This window comes from Dendrobates tinctorius, unplaced genomic scaffold (assembly GCF_039654945.1).
Source record: "Dendrobates tinctorius isolate UK_male_01 unplaced genomic scaffold, ASM3965494v1 ptg000024l, whole genome shotgun sequence".
Classification (NCBI taxonomy): Eukaryota; Metazoa; Chordata; class Amphibia; order Anura; family Dendrobatidae; genus Dendrobates; species Dendrobates tinctorius.
In genome coordinates this window covers 23103225-23126474 of record NW_027361692.1, presented here as the reverse complement: position 1 = coordinate 23126474, position 23250 = coordinate 23103225, and the positions used below count along the sequence as shown (strand labels likewise).

General features: G+C 39.4%; 1 protein-coding gene across 5 annotated transcripts in view; it reads right to left on the bottom strand.

Moving 5' to 3' along the window:
* KHDRBS2 (KH RNA binding domain containing, signal transduction associated 2) overlaps positions 1-23250 on the bottom strand; it is a 628563-nt gene that overhangs the window by 155685 nt on the left and 449628 nt on the right. For all 5 annotated transcript variants that reach the window (XR_012231038.1, XR_012231037.1, XR_012231039.1 and 2 more), the window contains one exon: positions 7412-7494. Coding sequence is in view for 1 of the 5 variants with exons in the window: in XM_073569405.1 (XP_073425506.1) it covers positions 7412-7494 (83 nt within the window). In the remaining 4 variants the exon portion in view is untranslated. The remainder of the gene's footprint in view (positions 1-7411; positions 7495-23250) is intronic.

The following is a 23250-nucleotide window of genomic DNA, read 5'->3' as shown; positions in this document are numbered from 1 at the left end:
TTTCATTAACAGATACATTCACACATTACTTTACACCTTACAGGGAAAATAAAGCAAAAGAGAAATAAACACGATTCAGACTTCACAAATACAAGCCCATGTAAAACTGCCATCTCTTATAATGCATGACCAAGGTTATGTGAAGAACATTTTGCTTTTGTGGCACTTATCTGTTGTGGGCCACAATATCCAGCCTTTGACTTTGACAGCCGCATTTCTTGCTGAGACGAGATTCTGGATGAAATATGTGAACTGTGGTTGCATTTTATCTAACCTTTACTTAATTTGATCTATAAAAAGTAACAAGTGTATTGAACCTGTTAATAAAAGGGTCTAAAACCTGTGCTGAGAAATAAAATAGGTTAATTGCTTGTAATAAAGCATGTCTCAGTGCTGCCCAAGGGGAGCAATGTGGTAGAGAATCTGATGTGTGCCTGAAGAAAAAGAGTTCACCTAGATTATTGCAATGAAAAAGGAGCAAATACAAACTGGAATGTAGATGTGCATGAGCTTCGGCTCTGCTAATAAATAAAGATGTCTCTACTAGATATAATATCAGCAGGAGAAGAGAGTGTGGAAGCATGAAACCATTGGTGCTGCAACAGGTGCAGAGGAACAAAGTAAGTAAATCCAGCTATCAGGAACATCCATTAAGATCCAAAAAGTTTTATTGAAAAATATTAAAAATAATTGCAGCTACATACTGTCATTGTAAAAGCAAATGCATTTCAGATGTTAATGTCCTTAGTCATTCAAATGACTAAGGACGTTAGCGTCTGAAAAGAGTTTGATTTTACAATGACATTGTGTAGCTGCAATTGTTTTCAATATTTTTAAATAAAACTTTTCGGATCTTAATGTATGTTCCTGGTAGCTGAATTTACTTACCTTGAATCTCCAATGTACATCCATCACTCAAGAACATTTACCCTATATACTTGAATATAAGCCAAGATTTTCAGCCCATTTTTTGGGCTGAAAGTCCCCCTCTTGGCTAATATTTGAGTCATATACACCTAGGGGGTCGGAGGGGGAGGGGGGCGGTGGTGTCAGGTCATACCCATCCTGGTACGGTCTCTGCAGCCCCCAGCTTCTCCGCGATCTCCCTTGATTCCTTCAGAGGTCATGTGGTACCGCTCATTACACTCATGAATATGTGCATATTCATGAGTGTAATGAGTGGTACCACGTGACCGCTGAAGGCAGGAAGGGAGATTGGGGAGAAGCTGGGAGCTGCAGAGACCGTGCCAGGATGGGTAAGTATAGCGATACTCACCCGTTTGGTGTCCATTGCTGCTTGCTGCTGTCTGGCATGTCATCTGTCAGTGACGTTCAGACAGCAGAGGGCACGGTGGCATGGTTAGTGCGTGCTGCGCCCCCTGCAGTCTGAACATCACTGACCAATGACGTGTCAGACAGCAGCAAGCAGTGATGGACCGGGGGACAGTTGAATATCTCTGGTACCAGCAGTGACACCGGCACCTGGCCCCAGCGACGGAGAGGTGAGTATGTCTTTTTTTATTTGTAAATGCAGCAGCGGCAGCACATGGGGGCATAATCTATGGAGCATCTTATGGGGGCAGCATATGGGGGCATAATCTATGGAGCATCTTATGGGAGCAGCATATAGGGGTATAATCTATGGAGCATCTTATAGAGGCAGCATATAGGGGCATAATCTATGGAGCATCTTATAGGGGCAGCATATGGGGAATAATTTATGGAGCATCTTTTGGGGGCAGCATATTGGGGCATAATCTATGGAGCATCTTACAGGGGCAGCATATAGGGGCATAATCTATGGATTATCTTATGGGGGCAGCATATGGGGGCATAATCTATGGAGCATCTTATGGGGGCAGTATATGGGGGCATAATCTATGGAGCATCTTATGGGGGCAGCATATGGGGCCTATTCTATGGAGCATCTTAAGGGGCACAATCTATGGAGCATCTTATGGGGGCCGCATATGGGGGCATAATCTATGGAGCATCTTATGGGGGCAGCATATGGGGGCATAATCTATGTAGCATCTTATGGGGCAGCATATGGGGGCAGCATATTCTATGGAGCATCTTATGGGGCAGTATATGGGGGCATAATTTATGGAGCATCGAATGGGGCAGCATATGGGGGCATAATTTATGGAGCATATTATGGGGGCAGCATATTCTATGGAGCATCTTATGGGGACAGTATATGGGGGCATAATCTATTGAGCATCTTATGGGGGCAGCATATGGGGGCATAATTTATGGAGCATCTTATGGGGGCAGCATATTCTATGGAGCATCTTATGGGGCAGCATATGGGGCATAATCTATGGAGCATCTTATGGGGCCATAACCTTTATGGAGCAGCATATGGGGCATATTATTCTATGGAGCATCTTATGGGGCCATCATGAACTGTATGGAGCATTATGTGGGGCTCCTGATTCAATATGGATATTCAAAAACATTTAACTTACTGATGTCTCAATTAATTTTACTTTTATTGGTATCTATTTTTATTTTTTAAATTTACCAGTAGCTGCTGAATTTTCCACCCCTGGCTTATACTTGAGTCAATAAGTTTTCCCTGTTTTTTGTGGCAAAATTAGGGGGGTCGGCTTATACTCAAGTATATACGGTAATACAAAAAAGGATGAAATTGCACATAGTCTTGAGCACAGGTCATTGCTCTATTCAGGTTCACAAAAATTAAGGTGAATTGCTTAAAAAATATACACAAATGTGTATCTTATTTAATTAATGTTATTCAACTTTGTGGCCCAAATGCATCTGAAAATATTTCTTGTTTGCATCTTACACACAGATGTTTATATCTTATGGAGCCCTAAGTATTTGTGTGCTGCTGTTAGGAACTTCCAAATGGCAATGCTGATAAGATGAAACAAGCAACAATTTCTTGTCATAGATTCTCTGTATAAAATCATGAGGACTACTCAATCCTGAATATTTTTCTGTATAAAATCAGCATTAACAACATAAAGCCTAATGTAACCCTGAAGGTGCAAACATGTTTGGTAGAGGAGGGCTTGTTAGAAGAGAGACAATCTGTAGCTATCTTATTGTCACTAAAGTAAGACACATATACCCTTTGCTGACCATTTTGAAGCCTGATTGCTGGTTGAATGATAATAGTAATTAATCAAATTTGAATGTAAAAATAGATACTGATTCGCCGTATCTGAATATATTGAGATCCGATTTTGTTCAAAATCATTTTGCTTTTTTTAGAGCTGGGAAGGGGTTAAAACGATAAAAAAATACATATTTACATTGTCCATCTCCTGTCCTGAAGATGCATCTTCCTGACCAGTCCTCTGCTGGCTTGCTCCCTTTGGCTATGGTTTTCTCTTACATCTTTGCTGTTCGGTGCCTCGGCTGACAAGGCCTCAAATGACGCCATGAGATTGTAGGCCGACGCATCTCATGATGTCACATGAGACTTAGTCCATGGTGGAGGCGCCAAAAAGTAAAAGTGCAAGAAGTGAGTCAGGGGACGATCAAGCAGGAAGATGCAGTGCCAGGACAGGTAAGCATAATTTTTAATCCCTTCATTTATTATGCTTAGTCCACACCAGAGGGACAAATAGTGCAAAAGATTGAAGATGGAAGTGAAGTTTGGAGCCAAAGGGAGATGATGAGTCACGGTAGGCCAAAGCAGGAAGCTGTGGTGCAAGAACAGGTGAGGTGAGTATCAAACTTTTAACCCTTCACTTATTATGCTCTGGGGTCTGGAGAGGCCTCAGAACCTAATAAACCAGTAATTCCAGTAACGCTGACTAAATATGACGCAAATTAAATTGGAGGAACTCTGGCAAATCACATTTCTGTAGATTTGCTCCTCATGCCTAATTTATATATGACCATTAACAAAGATCTGATAATATAAAACTTCAGAGGGAGAAACAATATTATAGCCCTTGATTTGTTCCTAATTTGCCAATATACTCTGTACATAAATTACAAAATGCCCACAGAGGTAACAAAACCTATTTTGTTTTGCTTCTGATCTTCACCACATCGTATTTCAAGACAACATTGTGTAATTTTCTTAAAATTTAGGATGATTTTGTAAGGCACTCATGAATATTCTTCATCTATTTTTTTTAGGATGAAAAGATTGAGACTGGACCTTACGTTTTTAAATAACCTAAATTATAAGCGACTTAGGATTAAGCAAACGGCTAAAAAAAATGACATGGTCAGAAAATACTATAGCAGTGTCAGCACTATTTCTGTCCCTTAACAGAATGCTTAACCATTGATTGTTCCTTCATGTTATGGCATCAACTTCTAAAACCTGAAACCCGTGGTTCACATTATATTATAGTGATTCAATCACAAAAGGAAAGCATTCAATAGATTTATTCCCCGGTGATGTGGAGATTGTTATTAAAGCAATGTTTTAAGATTTTGCTGAATGGCAGAACAGAAAAGCAAGTGGATGTAGTTCTCTTACTTGTACGATTTAACTTCTTTTGTGTTAGGTAACTGTGCTTCTGATGTTCAACATAGATAAGAGGTGAAAAACATGAGCTTTCAATTCCGCACCGTAATTAACATTTACAAACCGTACTATTAAGCCTTTAATCAATTATTTCCTTTGTGTGTTCAAAGCATGATAACTGGTACTTAGCTACATTAAAGCAAGGAGCCAACATCATGCAAAGCTTAGAAGCTAGGAATACAAACAGTAAGGGTTTTCCAAGTAATTGGCCTGCAATATCCTTATTATGAGTGGCGTGTTTCACCTTTATAAGTGGATAAGAACGCATAAGATTAGAAATGCATTTCTACCATGCAGTGGCTGCTAGTTTGAGAGCTTATAAAAGATTAATTTTAGAATGCTAATTTTTAGAATGTTACTGTAGTAAATGGGAGCTTTAAAATGTAATTGTAATAATGAAAAATATGAATTTAATTGCAGACTTGCAGATTTCATTTTTTTAAAAGTAAAATTGCTAATGTGTTGCATTTTTTAGCAGATTTTTAGATTAATGGGGAAAACAGCCTGCACAAAAAAGTTTCACAGTTTTCTAAAGCAGAACTGCATATATTATTGTTTAATAGAATCTATCCTGATTCCCCCATGTCAATCTATTTTGAATAAATATATATTTTTTTCATTATTTCTGAATTTCTTTAAGATATGCCAATGTCATGTGAAAATGGAGTGCTCCGTTTGTCATAATTTTCAAACTTATCTGATTAGTAAACTAATTAGCAAAGTGACTAAAGACTCAAAGTCTTCAAAAATTCAATTTAAACAGCAGACAAAAAGGCAGCAACACTTACCTGCCCAGATCATGGAACAAATGCACTACAGGGTGCAGCCAGCCCATATAGCAAGATGTCAGCAACACAGGCGCAAAATACCAGAACAACAGCCACTCTCCACCTACCCATTCCTGGAGGGGGTGACTGCCCAGTATACAATTGCACAATAAAGGCCCGCATAGGGCGTTGTTCACACAAGGGAAATGCATAGTGTCTGGTTCACAGCCTTTCAGTCACGCCCCTACTTTTCGATTAGGCGGGCTGACCAGCACACTCTCAATGCATCACAGTGTGAACACCCCTCATGCAAGACCAGACGTGTTTGTGTTGTGAACACTTGTGACCTGACTTCTGAGTTTGGGCTCCCTCTGGTGGTTGCTGTGGGTAATGGAGATGGTCAGGTTGACAGAAATCAATCACATGACGAGGACGAGTGAAGATCAGATGTTACAGACTGGGAGGATTTAAGTCAGCAAGCTTCCCTCAGTTCCTGCTGGTGATTTGGTTTTCTTCCTGTGCATTTTGAAGTCCGCTTGCCCCCTGCTTGGTATTGCATCATTCAGATAAGTGATTTGTTTGCTGTAAACTTTCTGCATTTGATCCAGTTTTTGCCTTTCTCTGCTTTCTGCTTTGCTGTGTGGGTTCAGCATTGTTCCCGGCTGGGACCAGTGCTAGACCCCGTTCCATATGTCACAGCTTAAGTCAGTCTGTTCAGTATTGCTAGTCCCCTGTTATATCAGTATATTTTGTTTAGCTTCCAGTATACACGAGAATGCTGATCTAGTGGGGGAGAGGTCGTGTGGCCTTAGTATTTTTGCATATCAGACGTGTTGGATTTTTTTAGGGTATTTTGCTTGATTGCAGACAGTATCTTTCCTGTCCTGTTCTATCTAGACAGTTTGGGCCCCATTATTTGCTTACTCTATTTTCTGCCTGTGTTTATGCCTCATCTTGTCTCACCGGCAATATAGGTTTGGGGGCTATCTATTTCTTTGGAGTTCTACTCTGGGGCAGTTTAGCTTTCCCCTTTCTTGCTTTAGGCTTAGTTAACTCTTTGGCTGTGCCAACGCGTCTAGGGCATCGTAGGTACATCCCATGGCTAATTCTAGTTGTGTTGTTAGTTTAGGGGTCTGCAATCCGCTTAGTTACCAACCTTTCTGGTTTTCTAGTTGCCTAGCTTATTAGCCAGCTATCCTCCTCGGTGACGTAATCATAATATGTTTGGGCTTGGCTGCACCCTGAAAAATATAGTGCAAAAAATACAAAAATAGAGAGGTATTGCTAATTAGGTTGGTGTAGGGACTCGTAAGCATAGGGATCCTTGTTGCGGATTACGAGCTTAAGTATTTTGGCCAAAATATCAACTAATACCTTACTATTTTTGCATTTTTTGCACTATATTTTTCAGATGCTATGCAGTTCCCTTGTGTGAACAACGCCTTATGTGGGCCTTTATTGGGCAATTGTATGCTGGGCAGTCACCCCCTCCAGGAATGGGTAGGTGGAGAGTGGCTGTTGATCTGGTATTTTGCACCTGTGTTGGTAACATCTTGCTTTATGGGCTGGCTGCACCCTGTAGTGCATTTGTTCCATGATCTGGGCAGGTAAGTGTTGCTGACTTTTTGTTTGTTATCTGATTAGTACATTAAATTGATTGCATGTTTAATTTAAAACTGGCAACCCTGAAAATTAGGTATTTACTACAATTTTTTTTTTTAACCCACTGAATGGAAAAAATGTACTATAATTAAAAAGTAAAAAAGAGCAGTATAATCTCTTTTGTAGTATTATAAAACAGTAATATATGAATTCATTTAATTTTTTTAATGAATGATCACATCAATTTGACAGATGTGCAGTACCCATTCGCGGGCACTATCAGAAGATGGAGCAGCTCCGCAATTGAGCAGTTCCAGCCGGCAGCCGACACCACTGCCGACACAGAGAACAGCTCTTTGGCAGGGGTGCTGGGTGCCATACCTCAACCAGTCATATATTGATAACCTTTCCTAGATAACCTACGGATAGGTCATCAATGATAAAGTAGTGGAAATCCTATTTAAATATCCATTTCTCAAGGTTATCATAAATAGCAGTGACTCATATAAACAAACTTTCTTACCTCTGTGGTTGTGTGGGGTAGCTGTTCTCATAATCCTCATAGCTCTGCTCATCGTAATCCTCCCCAAAGCCATCGTCATAGCCCTTATGCAAATACAGAAGCGTAGCATTGTTTAAATTAGATTTTTTTACATTACACACTCTTTCTGCTTAATACTGTTCTGTTAGTTTTAGTCCTGATATTTATTAAAACATACACAGGCAGAAAATGTCACACTCATAATGCATGTAAAATTCAAAAATTGTACATGTTGCTGCAACAAAAAAATAACACTTGGCTTATATCTTAGTAAGTTATTAGAGTTGAGCGAAACTCATAAAATTCAACTAGGCAGATTCACTCAATACAGGAGGAAGAATTGTGTCAATAAATGTGCTGCAAATCAAATCTATGGGTAAAGTGTTAATAAAATAATAAACTCTTATACTCACTTCTCTTTAGCTTCCACATAGTGTCACTCCTATTACTTCTGATAGGCTCCTCTTCTAACTTCTGGCCTTCCTTTGCTGGTGCCGCAGCTGACAAGTTCTCAATAATCAATGTGCCTCGTGATCCATTTGACAACTGGGGTATACTCAGTGGTGGCAAAGCCTACCGAAACCCAGAGCAAAGGAAGACATGACTAAAGAAGAAGGAAGAGGAGCTTAACTGAAGAAGAAAGAGAAGCATTGGTATGTGGAGGCTGAAAAAGAGGTGTGACGCATAATTTAATCTTAATTATCCAGACGTCTATTTTCAGTAGGCCTAAAAACATAGATTATTCATGAGTATGAATGTTGATTCTAGAATTCATGTGTTTTTCTACCAGTAGGTCAAGAATCATAGACTATTGTTTGAATTTTTGACTACTGAATTTTTTTTTTTTTAATTGATGAATAGCTGTTGCTTGCACCTTATAACAGTTCCTACAGGTTATTGTCTGATCTTTGCAAGACAGGGATGCAGGGTCATTGAACAATCAATGTTTGCTAATATTTTAATTATCCATTGTATGAGTCCATGTAGCTTGTGGACTTGCAAAACAGAGGAGGAGAAATTATGCAGATTCATTAAATACTCAAACACTGAGAGATGAACCCCTATCACCTTCCACCAATCCTGTGGAAAAATGCCTGAATAAGAGCTGTGAACTATAAAAGGGGATGTGCCTCTGTATAAAAAAACTTTTTACAAAACCACAGCCAGCAACACTCTACATGATAGCTGCCAGGACACCATGCCTCCATCAACATAGTAACATAGTGACATAGTTATTAAGGTTGAAGGAAGACTTTAAGTCCATCTAGTTCAACCCATATCCTATCCTAACTTGCCCTAACATGTTGATCCAGAGGAAGGCACAAAAAACCCATGTGGCAAACAGTAAGCTTCACATTGGGAATAAAAATTCCTTCCCGACTCCACATACGGCAATCAGACTAGCTCCCTGGATCAACGCAATATTAAGGAAACAAGGAAACTAGTGTATATACCCTGTAATATTATACAGTTAGGTCCATATATATTTGGACAGAGACAACATTTTTCTAATTTTGGTTCTAGACATTACCACAATGAATTTTAAACAAAACAATTCAGATGCAGTTGAAGTTCAGACTTTCAGCTTTCATTTGAGGGTATCCACATTAAAACTGGATGAAGGGTTTAGTAGTTTTAGCTCCTTAACATGTGCCACCCTATTTTTAAAGGGACCAAAAGTAATTGGACAATTGACTCCAAGGCTATTTCATGGACAGGTGTGGGCAATCCCTTCATTATGTCATTCTCAATTAAGCAGACAAAAGGCCTGGAGTTGATTTGAGGTGTGGTGCTTGCATTTGGAAGGTTTTGCTGTGAAGGAAACATGCGGTCAAAGGAGCTCTCCATGCAGGTGAAACAAGTCATCCTTAATCTGCAAAAACAGAAAAAACCCATCCGAGAAATTGTTACAACATTAGGAGTGGCAAAATCTATAGTTTGGTACATGCTGATAAAGAAAGAAAGCACTGTTGAACTCATCAATGCAAAAAGACCTGGGCACCCATGAAAGACAACAGTGGTGGATGATCGCAGAATAGGCTCCATGGTGAAGAGAAAACCCTTAACAACAGCCAACCAAGTGAACAACACTCTCCAGGAGGTAGGCGTATCAATATCCAAATCTACCATAAAGAGAAGACTGCATGAAAGTAAATACAGAGGGCTCACTGTATGGTGCAAGCCATTCATAAGCATCAAGAATAATAAGGCTAGACTGGACTTTGGTAAAAAACATCTAAAAAAGCCAGCACAGTTCTGGAAGAACATTCTTTGGACAGATGAAACCAAGATCAACCTCTACCAGAATGATGGAAAGAGAAAAGTATGGCAAAGGCGTGGTACATCTCATGATCCAAACCATACCACATCATCTGTAAAACACGGCGGAGGCAGTGTGATGGCTTGGGCATGCATGGCTGCCAGTGGCACTGGGTCACTAGTGTTTATTGATGATGTGACACAGGACAGAAGCAGCCGAATAAATTCTGAGGTATTCAGAGCCATACTGTGTGCTCAGATCCAGCCAAATGCAGTCAAACTGATTGGTCATTGTTTCATACTACAGATGGACAATGACCCAAAACATAAAGCCAAAGCAACCCAGGAGTTTACTAAAGCAAAGAAGTGGAATATTCTTGAATGGCTAAGTCAGTCACCTCATCTCAACCCAATTGAGCATGCATTTCACTTGTTAAAGACTAAACTTCAGACAGAAAGGCCCACAAACAAACAGCAACTGAAAGCAACAGCAGTGAAGGCCTGGCAGAGCATCAAAAAGGAGGAAACACAGCGTCTGGTGATGTCCATGAGTTCAAGACTTCAGGCAGTCATTGCCAACAAAGGGTTTTCAACCAAGTACTAGAAATGAACATTTTAGTTACAATTATTTAATCTGTCCAATTACTTTTGGTCCCTTTAAAAACAGGGTGGCACATGTTAAGGAGCTGAAACTCCTAAACCCTTCATCCAATTTTAATGTGGATACCCTCAAATGAAAGCTGAAAGTCTGAACTTCAACTGCACCTGAATTGTTTTGTTTAAAATTCATTGTGGTAATGTCTAGAACCAAAATTAGAAAAATGTTGTCTCTGTCCAAATATATATGGATCCATGTAGAGGAAAGGTCGCACTCAGCAGGATGAAGTTTAACTCATTTATTGACACATACAATACATGTCAGGTCAGAGTAGGGGTGGCTTGAGTGTTACAAGCTGTAACACTCATGCCACCCCTACTCTGACCTGACATGTATTTTATGTGTCAATAAATGAGTTAAACTTCCTCCTGCTGAGTGCGACCTTTCCTCTACATGGATTCAAAGATTTGATTGCTGCGAGGTCAAGCACCCGCGAGTCCAGGACGACAGCTTGCTGCCAGACACTTACCATCAGTTGATACATGGTAATAGCGGTGCCGTCCGCCTTTACTTTGTCACCAAATATATATGGACCTAACTGTACATTTCAAGAAAGGCATCCAGTCCCTTCTTAAATTTTATTAGGGAATCACTCATTACAACATCATATGGCAGAGAGTTCCATAGTCTCACTGCTCTTACAGTAAAGAATCCGCGTCTGTGAGTATGCTTAAACCTTCTTTCCTCCAGATGTAGAGGATGCCCCCTTGTCCCCATCACAGGTCTAAGAGTGAAAAGATCATTAGAAAGGTCTTTGTACTGTCCCCACATATATTTATACATTGTAATAAGATCACCCCTAAGCTTTCGATTTTCCAAACTAAATAACCCCAAGTGTAATAACCTGTCTTAGTATTGCAGACCCCCTAGTTCCCTAATAACCTTGGTCGCTCTTCTCTGCACCCGCTCTAGTTCAGCTATGTCTTTCTTATACACCGGAAACCAGAACTGTACACAGTATTCTAAGTGTGGTCGCACCAGTGACTTATATAATAGATGTAAAATTATGTTCTCCTCATGAGCATCTATGTCTCTTTTTAATGCATCCCATTATTTTATTTGCCTTTGCAGCAGCTGCCTGACACTGGCCACTAAATGTGAGTTTGTCGTCCACCCATACACCCATACATCAAGGGGAGTAACTTTACAAAACCACAGCCAGGAACACTCTATAGGACAGCTGCCTGGACACCATGGCTCCATCAAGCAGGACACAGATTTCTAGATTCTACTGGATGACAGCTTCAGGGACCATGGCCCTGGCTGGAAGAATACAGATCTTCTCCATTGAACATCACTGAACCCATGGATACATTTGGAGAAATCAGGTAGGGACCCTCCGGTCACCTGTTCCCGATGGATATGTTTGGAGAAGCTACGTTTGGACCCTCCGGTCACTTAGCTCCATGTAAATGTTCGGAGAAGCCAGGTTGAGACCGTCTGGTCACCTGGCTCCATGGAGTCATTCAGAGAAGCCAGGTTGGGACCTGATAACATGCCCCAAAGGACTATCAGCTTCCTAAGCTTGTCATTACCACCTCTCTGTGGGTGTCCCCCAAAAGTGGAGTGCCACTGGTGGGGGTAGACAGCCATAGAAGCCCCAAAGTTGCAGCTGCTCTAATCCTGGTGAGTTAGTGGGTGAGACTCCAATTTTGCACCATCTTGGGTATTTGTTGAGACTGTTCTATAATGTCTGTTTGGTGGCTATGCTGTTTTGCTCTCACCTTGTGTTGTCTGAGTAGTATTATGCCCACGGAAAGAGAGCAGGCATTCAGTGGGATGAGCTCTGGTCGATGCAGTCTTGGGCCAGCCGACAAGAGCATCCACTGACCCTCCGTTTCCCTACAATGAGTATTAAAGTTTATTGTGTTTTTAACTCCTTACCACATCAGATTTTAAGAAAATGGGGTTGGTCAACTGCTATTTTCTAGATTTGTGAAAATCTAGTCCCCAAAAGTCAAGTTGATTAGAATATGAATTTTAGGGGAAATCTGCAGCAAATGTAATTCATTTAAAATTAATTCAGTCCTCTCTATTGGAAATCTATTTTGAATGGTATAACAGTAAATATGAATTACTGCAAACAATTTAAAATATATTGCTCTGTTTATCTTGTACACATCTTGTACTATAACAGTTAGTATGATTTTTTAAACCATTATTTTTGCCCACAGTTAATATCATTTTCAACAATGTGTGTGAGGTGGCTCATTTTCTAGATCAGAAGACCATAAAGTTAACAAACCTTAAAATATACCTTTTGTGCATTCATGAGAATAAAAAAAGCTGAAAGATTTTACTCTAGAAATCTACAGAATTGTCAAAACAGTCCTGCAGTGCCCTACATGCTACAATTACAAAGTCCTTCAATATTCTAGGTAGAATATTAACAAATGTCACTATACAAACTGCGTACATTATTGAAAAAAAACAAACAACAAAATAAATGGAAGTAAAAGTGATCTGTTTTGACAAATATAAAAAGTTAAATTTTATTAAAGGACAATAAACACAATAAAACATAGGAAGACATTAAAAATAAGAGTGAAAATTAGTGCAATACCACTCAAGGATTATAAAGTAGCATACCTGTTACTATTGATACTTTTGAAGTGTCTTTGATCTGGATGGTTATATGCAATTTACTATGCCCTTTACTCCCATAGGTTAGTTATATGGTAAATTTTCTATGCTACTTTACAATCCATACGTGGTGTTGCACTCATTGCCATCCTTTCATTTTTAATTTCTTCCAATATTTTTATTGTGCTTATTGTGCGCTAATAAAATTCTATTTTTTATATTTGTCTAAACAGACCGCTTTTGCTTCCATTTATTTTCTTGCTTCTTCTGAATCTTTGGAATTGCGGATAACATTTGACCGGTTGTTTGTTGGTTACTTGCATAAATTATAGGATGTGTCTGTTAAATCTGATGAAGCTGGTATACTGACTTTGATAGTCAATATAAAATTGTCTGTTGTGGCATAGAGACTGGATAAGTAATCAAGGAATGCTATATTTCCCTAATTTTTTTCTCCTATAGCAGGCTGCAGGAAGTATATAGCTGATCCTTGAAAAGTTTGGCGAGGTCAAATGAATCAAAGAATGGTGGATATCTCTAACAAAATATAGTTTGATGACAGCTTTGGTAATTCCTTTTTTAAGCCTTAAACTTATGGAAGATTTGGGTTGCAGGTTTGCTGATCGAGCTTGATTCTACATAGAGCTTAGAAGGATTCGGCAAGTCTGTTTTTAATCATGTGATGCCACAGACTTAATTGAAAGAGAATATTAGCTGGGTAGAAAGGTAAACTGAGCAATTGTTAAGTACACAGTGCTATACAATATGATGACTTCAATATATTAACGTAAGAGGATAATCAAGGAACGCTGTGAGTGCTGATGGGAGTGCTTCGTTAAGTGGGTGGATACTCATTTTAAACTTTAATAAACTATTAGACAGTGTATGAGATTAGCTGTGCAACAGTAACTGGAAGAAAACTGACTGAAGAGGAAAAAGGTGTCTGTCCAATAATACTGAGGACTGATAGGCTCAAGTTGGTGCAATCAGTGCAAAGAAACACATCCTTTTTCTTTCTTTCTTTCTGTTGTTGGTAATAATCCACTTGAATGAGAAAATCTAATGTCTAGCTGGTACTCAGCAGAGCAGGAGTTAATTTATGTTCTGTGTCTGGATGTAAAGTCTTTGCATTGATTTTGTACACCAACAATAAATTCCTGTTTTAACCAAACTTATATGTCACTGTCTCTGACTGCATATTTTTACCTACTGTTGCACAGCTAATCTTCTACACTGTATAATGATGTATTAAAGATTAAAATCAATATCTACCCACTTAACCCCTTAACCCCCGGAGGTATTTTTTTTGCCTTTTCGTTTTTCGCTCCCCTTCTTCCCAAAGCCATAACTTTTTTATTTTTCCAGCAATATTGAAGTTTGAGGGCTTGTTCTTTGCAGAACGAGTTGTACTTTTGATTGACATCATTGGTTTTACCATATCGTGTACTAGAAAACAGGAAAAAAATTCCAAGTGTGGTAAAATTGCAAAAAAAGTACAATCCCACACTTGTTTTTTTGTTTGGCCTTTTTGCTAGGTTCACTAAATGCTGAAACTGACCTGCCATTATGATTCTCCAAGTTCATTGACACCAAACATGTCTAGGTTCTTTTTTATCTAAGTAGTGAAAAAAAAATCCAAATTTTGCTAAAAAAAATTGCGCCATTTTCCAAGACCCGTAGTGTCTACATTTTTCGTGATCTGGGGCTGGGTGAAGGCTTATTTTTTGCATGCCGGGCTGACGTTTTAATGATACCATTTTGGTGCAGATGCGATCTTTTGATCGCCTATTATTGCATTTTAATGCAATGTCGCGGCTACCAAAAAAAAATAATTCTGGCGTTTTTACTCTTTTTCCCCACACCGTTTAGTGATCAGGTTAATCCTTTTTTTATTGATAGATTCTGAACATGGCGATACCAAATATGTGTATGTTTGATTTTATTTTTATTTTGAATGGGGCAAAAGGGGGGTGATTTGAACTTTTATATGTTTTATTTTTTAATATTTTTAAACACTTTTTTTTACTTTTGGCATGCTTCAATAGTCTCCATAGGAGACTTGAACCTGCCATAGCCCGATCGGCTCTGCAACATAGGGGCAATGGTCAGATCGCCTCTATGTAGTAGAATTGCTGACTTTGCTATGAGCGCCAACCACTGAGTGGCGGTCACAGTAATCTGGCACTGACAACCATATTGGTCTCCAGCTATTTAATCGCCGTGGGTGGATCGCGATTCCACCTGTGGCTATTGCAGGCACATGTCAGCTCTTCAAAACTGCCAACATGTTCAGGGTAAGATGTGGGCTAACCGCCGGTGCCCACATCAAAAGGAGGGAGTCCGACATCAGCGTAAATATACACCCAATGTCAGAAAGGGGTTAAAGAACCACTTCCATCAGCACACTCAGTGTTCCTTGTTTATCCTCTTAATATACTGCAGTCATCAAATTATATAGCATTGTGTACTTACAATTGCTCATTTTGCCTTTCTAATCAGCTAATTCTTCTCTTTTCCATTAAGTCTATGGCCTGTTTCACATATCCGTTTTTTGGCATCCGCCATCCGTTTTTTGCATCCGTTTTTGTGTGAAAAAACGGATCCGTTTCCGTTTTACCGCAAACGGATCCATTTTTTTGACGGATCCGCGGTAACCGCTAATGGAAGTCTATGGGACCAAAAAACGGATCCTCCAAAAAAATGGCGGATCCGTTTTTTTACGGAAAACGACGGATTTGGACGGATTTTAAAAAACGGAAGTGTGATCCAGGCCTATGACATCACGTGATTAAAAACAAACTTGCTGAATCCGTCTAAGCTCTACGTAGAAACAGGAAGTCTCTTTTCCCTGCATGAGTCATCAGCAAAAGTCCCTGGAAGGGGAGGAGTGGAGCAGCTGCATTAGTAGTTCAAGAGGGGGATAATTCAAGCAGGGAAAAGAGACTTCCTGTTTCTACATACAGCAGAGAAAGGCAAAAAATGAACTGGGTATAAATTCAAAATGAGCAATTGTAAGTACACAGTGCTATATAAAATGATGATTTCAATATACCAAAAGTATAGAAACCTTAATGGAGGCTCTTCTTTATCTTGATTAATAACTTGACAAAGTCCCTTGTGCGTGCTGCTTTTCAGATCTCACACTGCGGAGTACAAGCTACAGCTATCAATCAGAATGGGTAGACAGACACTAAATATACCTGGACCAATGATCTCTCTCATTTTTTAAATGGACTCATGAAATGCTGATAACACATTTTAAATAAAGTATATTGGCATCATCAGATTAAAGAGATCTACAGTATATAGCAATGTATGCCATTTGTATTGTGAAATCTTCTAACAGATATGCTTTAAGGTAATACAATGAAGGTGGAAATGGCTAACGCTCAAAACTTTTTTTTCTGAAATGCTACAGAATACCCTAAAGATCTTTAAAGTTGAAGGATTTTTTAAATTATATATCACTCATAATAACTATATTTAAGTACAACTATTTCCAGTGATATTTGTGCCTTTGTTCCTCCTGCAAGTCTAGATATGAAATCCAATTTGAATCTATCATATTTCCAGTTTCCTTTTAAGTTATAAATTAGATTTTTAATTTAAAAGAATGAAAGGATCTCTGAGTTTGCTGAGGGGGAAGCATTTTAAAGTCAACAGGTCTGCAATTTTGAGTATAAAATGAAAAATGCATATTTATTGAAGTGTCACTTGATAACCAAGAACAATGCTCACTTGCAGGTGGCAATGAAGGATACAATTGACATTAACTTTCATACTCATTGTAAAGGTAATAAGAACTTATGATTCAATTCATAAAACTGTCATAATGTGATTTGTACTTTGAAATTATAATGATCAACATTAATAATACAGCACAATGGCAATATAAAAAGTTCTGAATACCAGAATATTTTTTCTTTATATAAAGTATACCTGCAGTTGCATGTAGTTTTTGTATACATCAATAAATCAATAGTAAATGTACATGCATGAGTCTTTGGAATACAAATCATTGGAAAATTGCCTTCTTCTTCACGTTTATTTGACTGTCTTTCTGACAATGTTTAGTCACCAAAAAATAAGACTTTAGTAGTGCAGTAACTGAGGATGGGGATATAGATATCAAATAGTATATTAGGATCAAATTTAACCACAGAAGTAAATGAAAACTCAAATAACACAATTGTGCACGTAGACACATGGATAAAAATTATAAATGGTAGGGTTAAAAAAAAAATTTAACCTAAATAATCAGCTTGAAGAGACCTCCGCAGCCATGGTTAACAAAAAAGACCCTAAAGATGATCGAAGAAAGATGAATGGAAAAAGCAAAAGGTAACAAGCAGAACGCAGACAATATCAGTAAAAGACTAAATAGAGTCATTTGAGCAGACAAAGAACTTTATTACAAAAATATATGTGCACAGATAGAAAACGAACATTTGAGGGGAAAGACCAGTAAAACATACCTAAAGATCAAAGAAATAAAATGAAAGTTTCAACCAAGAGTGGGCATGTTGAAAGACACCATAGCCAGATCAAGGAAAGATGGAATGAGTCCATGGAGCACCTCTACAAGAAAGACTCAGAAAGACAAAGTCGTTGCTACGATAAAAGTTATGTCAAACAAAAAAGTACCTGGATGTGACAAAAGAGAGAATAAAGTCTTCTGAAGCAGCAGTTGATATCATCACATGCTGTTAGGATTGGTGGAACGCACCAAATAGGAAACAGTAATAAGGTGCATTCGCAACTCGGAGTCCAACGTGTGGTGATGGAGAAACCGCAGCTGGCAAAATGGTGGAGCAAGGCTGCGAAAAACACTTTAAGCACACTGAGTTAAATGTCACTCAGTGTACACAGAGCGCAAAGTACCAAGCTCTGTTACACCACAGAGCAGTACTAAGAAGCAACGCAAAAAGGACTATACCCTGTTAGACTGCACAGGAGTATAGAAAAATACTAATTGGGGTCCCTATAACTTAACCCCCCAGGGAAGACTAAGCTGGTGGTTGAGCCAGCTCTGACACACGCTTGTGCTTCAGCACACGTGCCTGAGGATGCCTGATGCAGATGCTAAGTTCAAGCGGGAATTCCCACCCTACACTGCCTGTCTAGACAAACACTCGCAGTGCTATTAGCGGCACATGTGCACATAGGGTGGTAAAGTAGCCACCAACACACCAAACACACATGATACTAGCACACAGGCATGCGCCATTGAAAGCCTTTTATACCTTAAGCTCAAGTCCAAACAGACAGGACCTTGCCTGTGGACCAATCTGAAGCTGACACATCACCACAGCAGCTGACATCCAAGCACCAATGAGAAGGCGCCTCATCATGGACATGCTCAGCAGGGTGAAATCTTGACTTAGACTACAGAGTACAACACTGCACGTGTTTACCAGTAGTCACCATAGGCTTAGCTGGAGGGCCAGCAGCAACTACACATGCAGCATGAGCTTGGGCAAGGTGCTGGGTCCAGAGTCTGTGCTGAGCAGTCATCTCAGAAGCTGAGCCTGAATGGGAGACCACTGTATCAGACAAGGCTTGGGATCTATCCCATGCAGCAGGAGAATCCCGGCGCCTAACACATGCCTGTGTTATCAGATGTGGACAACTGGGAAATGGCTCTAGGACTAGAAAATATTGGTGTTTATGCCTATTCTGAAGAAGAGAGAACCTACAAACTGTGGAAACTATAGGACTCTTGTGCCCATACCTCATGTTAGCAAAATACTACTGAAGATTCTACAAAGATGGTAGATAACTGCCTTACTTTTGCAAAAAGCTTCCAGAGTAACAAGCAGGATTCAGAAAAGGCAGAGGAACAAGTGATGTTATAGCTATTATTAGATGGATAATGGAAAAGGCCAAAGAATACAACAAGGAGGTCTATTTTTACTTCATCAGCTAAAGCAAAGCCTTCGACTGTGTTGCTCACCAGAAACTTTCAATTGCCATGAAGGATATGGGTATACTGAAACATCTGATCAGCCCCATTAGGAACTTTTACATTGACCAAGAAACAGTCCGAATGGAACAATGCCACACGGCATGGCTCAAAGCAAAGCGAGGAGTTAGACAAGGCTGTATCTTCTCAGAATTTCTCTTCAATTTTATATGCAGAAACTATTTTCAGGAAGGCTGCACTTGCTGAAAAAGAAGGAATCAAAAATTGCAGGATGAATCATCAAAAATCTTAAATACGTAGATGATACGACAATGATAGTAACAAGCATAGATGGAAAGAACTTATTACAGAGTATCAAGATGGACAGCTTGAACAAGGGACTACTAGTATAACACAAAAAAGACAAAGATATTGACTACTGCCAGGTACGATCGGGACACATTTGAGATGGACGACGATGAACTGGAAGTTGTAAAGGACTTCGAACCTACTCGGATTGATGATGCAGTGAGGACACCAGAAGTAAGTAGAATAGCTATGGGCAAAAAAGCAATGAAGTCACTGAACAAGGTTTTCAAATTGTGGGACATTTCACTGGTGATGAAGACATGACTAGTATGTAGTTAGGTCTTTTCTGTGGTAATATATGGATGCAAAACCTGGGAATTAAAGAAACAAGGCAGAAGAAGAATCAGCACCTTTGAAATGTGTTATTTCATAGAATGTTTTCAGTACCATGGATGTCAAGAACAAACAAATCAATTTTGGAACAACTAAAACCAGACATGTCACTCAAAGCCAGGATCACAAATCTACAACTTACCTACTTTGAACACACCATAAAAGAAAATAAACACTGGAGAAGGACATGATGGCGAAAGAATAGAAGGAACAAGGTGAAGAGGAAGAGCAGATGGCTTCATGCTATCAAGATAACGGCGGAGAAGACCATGGTGGACTAATCTGTTAGGCGTCGGGTTCCTGCAGCGGCTCAACAGTAATCCAGACCCTCAAATTCTGCGGTCTTCCATTATCTTTCGACCGCAGAGGACATTGCTCAGCAATCCCGGCTTCCCAGACGCTCTGCCCAGACCTGCTCTGTGGGGTTGGCCATTTCTGCCACCTTTGGGACAGCAATGGCAATGCAGGCTGCTCAGCAGCAAATCACTCCAGAGACTAAGTCCCTCTGTAGCTCTACTGAGCATGCTCACGAGATGATCTCCCAATGGAGATCGGGAGCCACATGTCCAGGTCCTTCTCCAGATCTGATTGGTCCATCTCAGGGATCTGGAAGCTTCCGGAAGGTCCTGGCTATAAATGATTCGCATGGCTGCTCGGCCATGCGCTAGTATAGTCTCTAATTGCTACTGTGTGAATGATGATGGATGCATGAACCTACGAATGACTCATTAAGATCCCCTCCCTCTGATATTATGAGTGTGTATAGGGACTTAGCTTTAGAGTCAGCGCCAGCCAGTGGCAAGATATAGCCACAATAAGCATCTACACAGTGCTAGTGTTTGACAGTGCGCCCACTCTTGGGCATTGTCGACTAGCGGCAGTGTCTGTCGCTGCGCTGCATTCTGCAGCTCCTTTTGGCGTCCGCAGTTGCGATGCTGCACGCACGGTACGTCTAGACAAACGCTGACCCTCTGCCTAGGGCCCAGCTCCTGTGACCATATACCGTGCGTGCACTCCTCTGAGACCTGTGACGCTAACAGGCTCAGCCCTTTTGTGTTTTGCGCTTAAGGCATCTCTGTGAGTAAAACAGAGATCGCTCAGCGCACCTGGGTGACGTTCAACCCGCGTGCGTTATACCGTCATATTGTACGTCCGCTATCAGCTAGCAGCAGTGTTAACACCTTCTGCACGGTGGACACCGGGCAGCAAACGTACTTTACGTTATTTTATATTTAGTGTGTTCCGCCATCCCTAACACTAATCAAGGCTTACACAATATTGATCTTCCTACTGACTGCTCATCCATGAAGTCACCAGGGCTCGTAAAAAAAAATCAGCCTGAAAAACCCTTTATGGCATTTATAAGTTCTTATTGTACTCATATTGAACACTGAATGTGGAAGCTTAGATTGAAAAATATAAAACCTTATGGAAATTAAGTTTGAGCTTAGTATATATACAGTTGTGCTCAAATGTTTATTAACATACCCAGGCAGAATTTTTGCTTTCTTGGTCTTTTTTTCAGAGAAAATGAATGATAACACCAACATTTTTTCTCCACTCATGGTTACTGGTTGGGTGAAGCCATTTATTGTCAAACTACTGTGTTTTCTCTTTTTAAATCATAATGACAACCCAAAATATCCTAATGATGCTGTGAACCATCAAAAGTTCACATACCCTGGTGATTTTTTGGCTGATAACATGCCCAGAAGTTGACACAAATGGGTTTGAATGGATACTAAAGGTAACATCATCCTCACCTGTAACCTGTTTGCTTGTAATCAGTGTGTGTGCATAAAAGCTGAGTGACTTTCTGGGATCCAGACAGATTCTTGCATCTTTCATCCAGCCACTGACACTTCTGAATTGTGAGTCATGGGGAAAGCAAAAGAATTGTCAGCGGATCTATGGGAAAAGGTAATTGAACTGTATAAAACGGGAAAGGGATACAGAAAGATCTCCAAGGAATTGATAATGCTAGTCAGCAGCATTCAAACTGTGATTAACAAAAGGAAAATCAAGGGCTCTGTAAAAACAAAACCACGGTAAGGTAGACCAACAAAAATTTTGTCTACAACTGCCAGGAAAATTGTTCAGGATGCAAAGAAAAACCCACAGATACAAGCCTCACAACTTCTGGAACAAGGTAATTTGGAGTGATGAGACCAAAATTGAACTTTTTGGCCACAATCATAAAAGTTACATTTGTAGAGAGGTCATCAAGGAGCACCATTCCTACTGTAAAGCACAGAGGTGGATCGCTGATGTTTTGTGGACGTGTAAGCTAAAAAGGCACAGAAAATTTGGTCAAAGTTGAAGGAAAGATGAATGTAGCACATTATCAGCAAATACTGGAGACAAATTTGCAATCATCAGCATGGAAGCTGCGCATGGGACATATTTGAACATTACAACATGACAACAATACAAAACACAAGGCCAAGTCGAACCTGTCATTGGTTACAGCAGAATAAAGTGAATGTTCTTGTTCTCGAGTGGCCATCTCAGTTTCCTGACTTCAATATCATTGAGCCAGTCTGGGGGAGATCTCAAGTGCACAGTTCATGCTATACAGCCCAGAAATTTACAAGAACTGGAGGCTTTTTGACAAGAAAAGTGGGCACCTTTACCATCTGAGAAAATAAAGAACCTCATCCACAATTACCACACAAGAATTCAAGTTGTCATTGATGCTAGAGGGGGCAATACACGATATTAAGAAATAGGGTATGTGAACTTTTGATCAGGGTCATTTGGATGTTTTGGGTTGGAATTATGATTTAAAAAGAGAAAACATGGTAGTTTGACAATACTGTAAATGGCTTCCCCCAACCACTAACCATGAGTGGAGAAAAAGTTTTGGTGTTATCATTCATATTCTCTGAAAAAAGGCCAAGAAAGCAAAAATTCTGCCGGGGTATGTAAACTTTTGAACACAACTGTATTCCAGATAGCACCCAATCTGCTATTTTGGCTATTGACATTTTTCTTCTATGCTAACTTATAGCCACATATAAAAAATAAATGTATAAAAAAATGTATTTTACAACCAAGCATAAAATAAAAATATATAAAGAAGCTACATGAAATGTAATTCTTAGATTATATTTTCTTATATGTTCATAGAATTTAAGTAAATAAATGCAAAAAATGCATACTGCTGCGTGATTACCATATGTACTGAGAAATAAACTACATTCTCAGCTATAACTCACCTTGTCAAAACATCTAGACTCAGTTGTGCCGTACTACATACGTAGGCTTAGATCTAATAATATACAATACTAAAGCTGCTTGTATTGCATTTGACCATTACATTAATATTTCCAGAGAGAATACAACTATAATTAGCATATATTAACTGGGACAGCCACCATACACAAAATTATTCACAATGAACTTCCTATCAAGAGGCAAGCTGTTTCTCAATTACATGCAGTAACTATGCCATGCTCTTTTTATGTAATCTGTTGGCAGACTATCAGTACCAAAATGCTTAATTATTTCTTACATAATTGCAAGAACAAAAAAACACAATCTAAAGAATTCAATTTCCAAGAGTTGAAATATCTCTAAATTTTCAAAACTTGGCTTTCAACATTGAAGTTTGGTATTTAAGGTTTTCCTTTCTAAAACATGGACTAAAAAAACAGAATCTCAATATATTCTTAAGAAATAAGTTCCACACCTAACTTTGAATACTATAATAATAGA